The sequence below is a fragment of the Oncorhynchus masou genome, chromosome 27, assembly GCF_036934945.1.
Source record: "Oncorhynchus masou masou isolate Uvic2021 chromosome 27, UVic_Omas_1.1, whole genome shotgun sequence".
NCBI lineage: Eukaryota > Metazoa > Chordata > Actinopteri > Salmoniformes > Salmonidae > Oncorhynchus > Oncorhynchus masou.
In genome coordinates, this window is record NC_088238.1 from 40,944,994 (window position 1) to 40,952,054 (window position 7,061).

Genomic DNA, 7,061 nt, shown 5'->3' on the forward strand with positions numbered 1-7,061 from the left:
TCCCCTTGCAAAAATAAAAACTTCTCTAATTCTCTCTACTTTTTTTTCTCTCCCTGCCTGGCTATACTGCAATACCACCCTGGTTCTTTGTGTCTCTGCCTATTCGCTCTTTTTCTATAAGCCCGCTCTCTATTCCTCCGTCTCCTTCATTCTTTCTTCTCCCTCCATGCACATCGTCTCGTGCACGTCGTCTCCCCTCTCTGTGCCTCTCTGTCTGCCTGTCTTCTTTCCCTCTTCTCCTGTCCTCTCTCGCTCCCCCCTTTCTCTCAGAGGGTCAGCCCCTTCCTGTTTCACTCCTCTCTCTCCCCACCTCCCCACTTTTCATCCCTCATTCCCCTCTCTCTCACTCTCTCACTCACTCACTCACTCACTCACTCACTCACTCACTCACTCACTCACTCACTCACTCCTTTCTTATTTCTCTGTGGAGTATTTGACCCTCTCTGCATAGTCATCTACTCATCCAAGGTTCTGTTGGTGGTTTGCTGGAGATGAACTGCTGCTGATCTAGGGGAACACAGTTGCAGTACACACACATTATTAGTGCAGGTACACAAACTGCAAAACCCCGTCAGTAAGTATTGCTACTAGCAGTAAGTGTTATGTAACAATGTGCTACACTGTCTGCAACTACACTGTACCTGACTATTCTACTACTATGTAAATACATTGGTTTAAGTCACTTGGAATGCAAAGTGGGACCCACATGGCAACATCCTCTGTATCCAAAGCGATACCACTAACAGGTTATCGAGTTTCAATGGCTTCCGTCCAGTTTTATTTCAATAAGAAAGGTACACATGATCTAAGTACAATTGAAGTACAATTGAAGTATAACGCGTATCAAGTACATTGTAACCGTATAGCATGCAGACATTCAACAAAAACAGAACAAGCATTTATTTCGAAACTGTAAACATCAGTATATTTTTGGCATAAACTGCATAGGTAAGATGACACTTAAAAAAACACTTGAACAAAAACCCCGTTGTATTTACATGTAAAACTACGAATCATGTCAAAGCGTTAAAAAAAAAAGACGCTTTGAATATGAAAATCTACAGCTAGATGGTTAAAAGGTGTTCATTATTCTGAAGACATATTATAAGACTTCTCTCCTGGTGAAAACAATAGCTCCCAATATAATGCAATATATTCTGCAGCACCAAGCTAGTACTGTTGTATGAGTACTGCATACCTCCTAATCAGACAAATTAGATATTGATTCAATGGGTTCAATATCCATTTGCACTTTTTAATTTGGATATGGAGTTGCTATGACACCCATGAAATCTGATGAGAAAGACAAGGGTTGCTGCTATCTGTGTATATTAGGCAGACTAACCTAGCTACATAGCTGACATACAGGCTATCTGTTAGTGCCCTTTATATCATACAATAACACCATTTCAATTTAGTTTGCTCCCAAAATTGACGAGCTTAGAAACACAACTTTTATACTTAATAATACTTATATTTGTAGTTGTAAATGAACTCAACCCTCATGTATTTGATTGTAGGTTACAGTATTGCATTGTATTGTATTAGGACGGCAGGTTCCTAGCGGTAAGAGTGATGGGCCAGTAACTGAAAGGTTGGTTAGTTTGAATCCCCGAGCCGACAAGGTGAAAAATATGACAATGTGCCCTTGAGCAAGGCACTTAACCCTAATTGCTCCAGGGTCGCTGTCGATAATGGCCAACCCCGGCTGTGAACCCAGTCTCTGAGGTGTCAGGGAGAGTTGGGATATGCAAAAAAAAAATGTCATTTCCAAATCACACATGCACATTATTACACACTTGTGCATGTGTTAATTAGGACAAATATAAGCACCCATCAAATGATGTATCATTATCACTGTATTGTATTAAAGTTGGAGGCGTAAGCTAATAGTGCATACTGCATTCAAAAATAAAGAATCTTTCAATTCACAACAAGATAACAAGGCAGGTAACAGACATCTCCATTTCATGGAACACTTTCCTTCATTTTGAATAACGTATATATAAAGCTATAAGCACATGACTCAGGCACAAACAAATGACTCATTTGACACACTCGACCCAACCGACGTCATATTGCAGGAACTTATGCTGGCAAATCAAACATTTGTACACTTGGCGATTGCAACATTATGGCTTATAATGAAAAAGAGGAATCACAAAATCATTCAATGAAATAGTCATTGAAAAGACCAATGGAGAATACGACATCGAGTCCCATAGCTACTGTATCTTTAGACAGAGCAGTGCTATAAGGCGCCAAAACAAGTTATACATTTACCATAAGACTTACGCCTGAATAAGACATGATACCACCTTTCCTTAAACCATCAACAATAACAATTGGACACACTGTGACCTTTTGGCCCAGATTCTCGCTTGCATTACATCCTCACTAACAAACCACTTCAAAATACAGACGTTGGTCGTCTCTCTTTAACAGCTTATTTGGTTCTGAGTGCTGAGATTAATAGTTCGGTTATAATAAGATGTTGACATTTTTCATTTCCATGTTATTGTTTATTCTACTCTTTACTTCCAGGCAAGACCTACTGAGAGTAGGGCGCCATGCCTGTCGTTGGTTGATATCTGCCCACTGGTTGGTCTATAGCTACTGTACTAAGCTGTAAGACGGCCACAGCGTCGGAACAGTACTCTACTGTCTATAGCACAATAAGACTGTCTGCAGAGTGTATGCGTGTGTTCCACACTCTGCGTAATGTGTGCACCCATACATGCAGGGCCTTATGTACTCATTTGCATAGATCACAATCACACCGAGCCTATACTATACCACATATACGGCCACACAGACAGAATCTATAATACTACTACAGTACTAACACCCCCCCCCCCCAAAAAAAAACGTCCCTGTTTAAACAGCATTGTAAAAGGCAAAATTTTAATAATGTCCAATAAAGTCAGTATAAAGCTATATTTCCTATAATGCTCCTGTATGTTTTAGGAGATAGTGGAAGCACGAAGGCCGTGGCCGCCAGTCAGTGGTTCAGGCAGAGTGGTTTGGCCTAGTGGGGAGCCGCTGAAGGAGGACAATGGCTCTACTGTGTGGCTGGAGTGTCCACGGTATCAATGACTCGGCGAGCAACTGGGTCCGGCCGATCCAACATGGCCACCGAGAGCAGGCTCTGCTGATGCTAGGTCCTGGGTTAGTCAGAGCCGTAATGTCTCTTTGTTTCCTGTATGCCCTTTTCTCTTTGGTCCTTTACTTCTTGTCCAGTTTGATCCGTCCAGTGGCTTGCATAGAGATGTTGTTTTGGTCTTTATTAGGTCCAGAATCCAGTTTCTGGACAGGGAGGGAGGGAAGGGAGGAGGAGGAGAGTGAGCGGAGAAAGGTAGATGAAGGTTGAGGTGTTTGATATACAAACTATAAAGGGTTCACCTGGGGTTTGTGACACAGGTGTGTCTTCAGTCATTCAGGAGAAAAACGGGTCAAAGCATTTGATTGATTTAGACGTTTCGAAGGAGAGAGAGATTGTGGGTAGACGGGGCAGACAAAGGAAAGGGAGAGAAAGAGAGAGATGGAGGAAAGGGAGAGAGATTACAGCACGTGTGCAAGATAAGATCACTCACGTTTGTTGCTGAGATGAAGATTACACCGCAGTGGAAGGAGACTGGTTCTGTGGAGACAAACATCTCATTTGAAGCACAGTGTGAATGTGTGTCTGTGTGTGTATTTGATTGTTTATTTGTGCATGTGTGTGTGTACGTGTGTGTGCGTGTCTGTGAAACCCACCTGTGTTTGTCCCCTCCCAGAGGCTGGGGACCCCCCCTCCTTCTGACTGCCAACAGAGGAAGAGTCTGAACAGCTACTGTGGACTACAGAGAGAGAGAGAGAGAGACAGACAGAGAGAGAGAGACAGAGAGAGAGAGAAAGAGAGATATGAGAGAGGGGGAAAGGAGTGAGAGAAAAAGAGTGTGAAGGTCAGTCGCCTGCCAATAAAGCTTTTGTAATGAAATTAAAATTGCAACCTCGCAGATACAGAGCATGATTCCATTATACCATTATTCACAGGGAGACATCTGGTGGACAGCATATGTATTACACACAGGGTGTTTATAATATTTTTGTGGTTTCTGACAGTGTGTGTGTGTGTGTGCGCTCGCGCACCTCTGTCATTCAGATTGTAGATAGAGTCGAGTTCAGATGTTACCGGTGCTCCTGTGGCGTCTAGCAGTATCTTACTAGACACACCAATACACATTGTCTCTTTCAAACACAACTCTGAGAAAGAAAGAGAGAAAGAGAACGAGACAGAGAGAAAGAGAGAGAGACCGAGAGAGAGACACCGAGGGGGACATAGAAAGAGAGAGACATAGACAGAGAGAGAGAGAATTCCATTACATGTTCAATTCATAATGCAATATCTTACAGTAGTGAATTTGAACGGTGGCCCCGACCAGGACTCAAATCCAAGTCCGGCGACCCCAAGTCCGGCGACCGTCAACACCTTATCCGAACCTTTTGACAAGGTCACTAGGTGAATGGGGTTAAGGTCGCTACAATAGTTTGGAACTTGTGTTGTATATGGCTGGGGTGAGAGGTGAGAGTTCAGAGCACAGGACTAAAATCTTATTCGAGTTCTGTGGGTCAGAGTAAAATGTCAGGGATCATACTGTACCTGTGTTGTGTATAGCGTGAGTCCAGAGGAGCTGAGCGATGTCGTGTGTCCAGGCTGCCCTCCCCTCTCCATTCTGACACTGCAGGGTCAGGCAGTCCCGGATACGAGGGGCCTGACGCACCCACACCTCGAACCTTACCCCTTCCTCACCCACACTCTGGGTGAGACCCATCTCACCCGTCTGACAGAGAGGGAGGGGGGAGGGGAGGAGGGGAAAGAGAGATGTGGAGAGAATAGAGGTCGGAACCGTACACATAGTGGATTCATGTGGTATTGCACCTTCGTCTCATACCACCGCTGTTTTGGAAATGACGGATTTTGGGCCCAATTTTTCTGTGGGTATCTCGTCTGATTGAGGCCATATGTGTGAGTTTGCGGGCGTGCCCGCCCGTGTATGTGTGGTTGCGCATGCTGGTGTGTGCGTATTTACGCGCGTCTGTGTGTGCACCCGGGTATGAGTGTGCACGTGTCCGTTACCTTGATGCTGTGTTTGAAGCTGTAGGCGGTGCGTCCTGGGCCGGGACTCTTCTGCTTGGTGAAGATGATGAGGTGCTGATAGAGGAACACACTCCTCACCCCTGTCTTCTTCCTCCTGGTCCCCCCACACACCAACAGCTCCCCCTGACGCACCAGCTCTCCGCGCTCTGCCACTGGGACCTAACACACACACACACACACAGTTTACCGCCCACCAAACCGCGTTGTGTTGTTCAAGAGAAGCTTTTGAAACAAGCTATTTTTAACCATCCAAGTGATGTGAGGTTCATGTAACCCGAGCTATGCGTCAAACATAACTCCTCCACCACTCTCTGTTCTGTTATTTAGCTAACTTTCAGAGAGCTCTTTGTGTGTGTGTGTGTGTGTGTCACGTGTTTTTGCCTGTGTGTGTTTGTGGGTGTGTTCTAGTAGCTATGTGGGAGGGTTTAACCTAGCTATATAATCCACTCTGTAGGCGACTCAGCAAAGCATTATGTCATCAGTCAGACTGACAGTGAGTGTGTGTTTGTGTATGTGTGTGTTTGCGTGCGCGTGTGTTTCTCTCTCGCTCCCTGCGTGTGTGTGTGCATGTATGTTTGTGTGGTGTATGAGTATGTGTGTAATGAGTATATGTGTCACCATGGTGATTGATAGAACTGTGTCATAGAAGCAACAGAACTACAGGACAGGAAGCAGAAAACAGGAGTAGGATTGGCTTATGAAAATAGGATGAAACAAGTTGCATCTAGGTGCTGATCTAAGGTCAGTTTTGGCTTAACCCCCCAAATGTCTATGGTTAGAGCTGACGTAGGGAAAGCTGATTCTAGATCTGTGGTTATGGACAAATTGAGTTATTCAAGTGAATGTGATGTAATGCTTATTGAACTGTTCGTCCTGACGAAGTCCCAAATTGCATTTTATTCCCTTCACAGTGCACTACTGTTGACCAGAGCCCCATGGGCCCTGATTAAAAGAAGTGCACTATGGGCTCTGGTCAAAAGGGTGCCATTTAGGACGCATTCCCAATTTAAGGTTGAAACCTTGTCCAACACTTTGGGATCATTATACCAGTATGGGGGTTTATCTATTCTAAATTGGCTTCCGCCCAGAGTTGAGAATTTAGTTTTAAGCCTGGCGTTCTCACCGGACACCCGACGATTAGGTCGCTGGCCCGGAGGTCCTCGCCGTGACGCTGGACGTGTCTGAGGACGGAGAGGGAGGAGTCGGAGGCAGGGTTTAGCCCTCCCAGCTCTTCCAAGGCATCGCAGTACTGTTCCAATCTCAGTGTAGGGGCCTGGAGACAATGGGGGAACGACAGGGGGGAGAGAGGAGGGGTGGCCGGGAGTCTGAGCTGGGGAGGGAAGAGGGTGGGAAGGGGGGAGAGAAAGGAGAGGACTTCAGCATAATTGCCATCTACAGTATGGTCGACATCATCATCATCATCATCATTGTTATTACCTTCATCATTTTCATGACACAGTACTTAGAAATATTTTATCTTCTACTGTCACCCGGTGGCCGTTTTAAAACTGCACCTCCAGCATTTGACACAGCTCCAAACTACAGTAAATATTCAACCCTCAGATCTCTACTGAAACCCATCTATGTGATGTTCTTCTTTTCATGTTTTCTCAGTCTAAAGCTGTGATCAGATTATGCCCTGTGTGTGTATCAGACTGTGTTTATTGTTGTATGTTGAAAGCCTGTTGATTGGTTTTAGTGTAATCCAACCTTAATGAGTTATTTGAGTATACTTTACACTTATAATTGGCTTCCGTGTATACAATGCTGTTTTAATTGTCCATACTATATAATGCTGTTGTTGTAATGGGCTTAAGCTAGTGAATGTGATGCTGTTCCGTGGTGGCTGGTGGAACTTTAAATCGGAGGATGGGCTTGAATGGAACAGTATCAAACATTCCACTCATTCCAACCCAGTCAT

At 44.7% G+C, this 7,061-nt stretch overlaps 1 protein-coding gene across 1 annotated transcript in view; it reads right to left on the minus strand.

Annotated features, from left to right (window-relative positions):
• Positions 1 to 885: 885 nt before the first annotated feature.
• arhgef40 (Rho guanine nucleotide exchange factor (GEF) 40) overlaps positions 886 to 7,061 on the minus strand; it is a 37,440-nt gene continuing 31,264 nt past the window's right edge. Inside the window, 7 exon segments of the mRNA XM_064940249.1 lie at positions 886 to 3,306; positions 3,594 to 3,640; positions 3,757 to 3,839; positions 4,132 to 4,245; positions 4,643 to 4,823; positions 5,120 to 5,299; positions 6,264 to 6,470. Coding sequence (XP_064796321.1) covers positions 3,614 to 3,640; positions 3,757 to 3,839; positions 4,132 to 4,245; positions 4,643 to 4,823; positions 5,120 to 5,299; positions 6,264 to 6,470 — 792 coding nt within the window. The 3' untranslated portion in view covers positions 886 to 3,306; positions 3,594 to 3,613.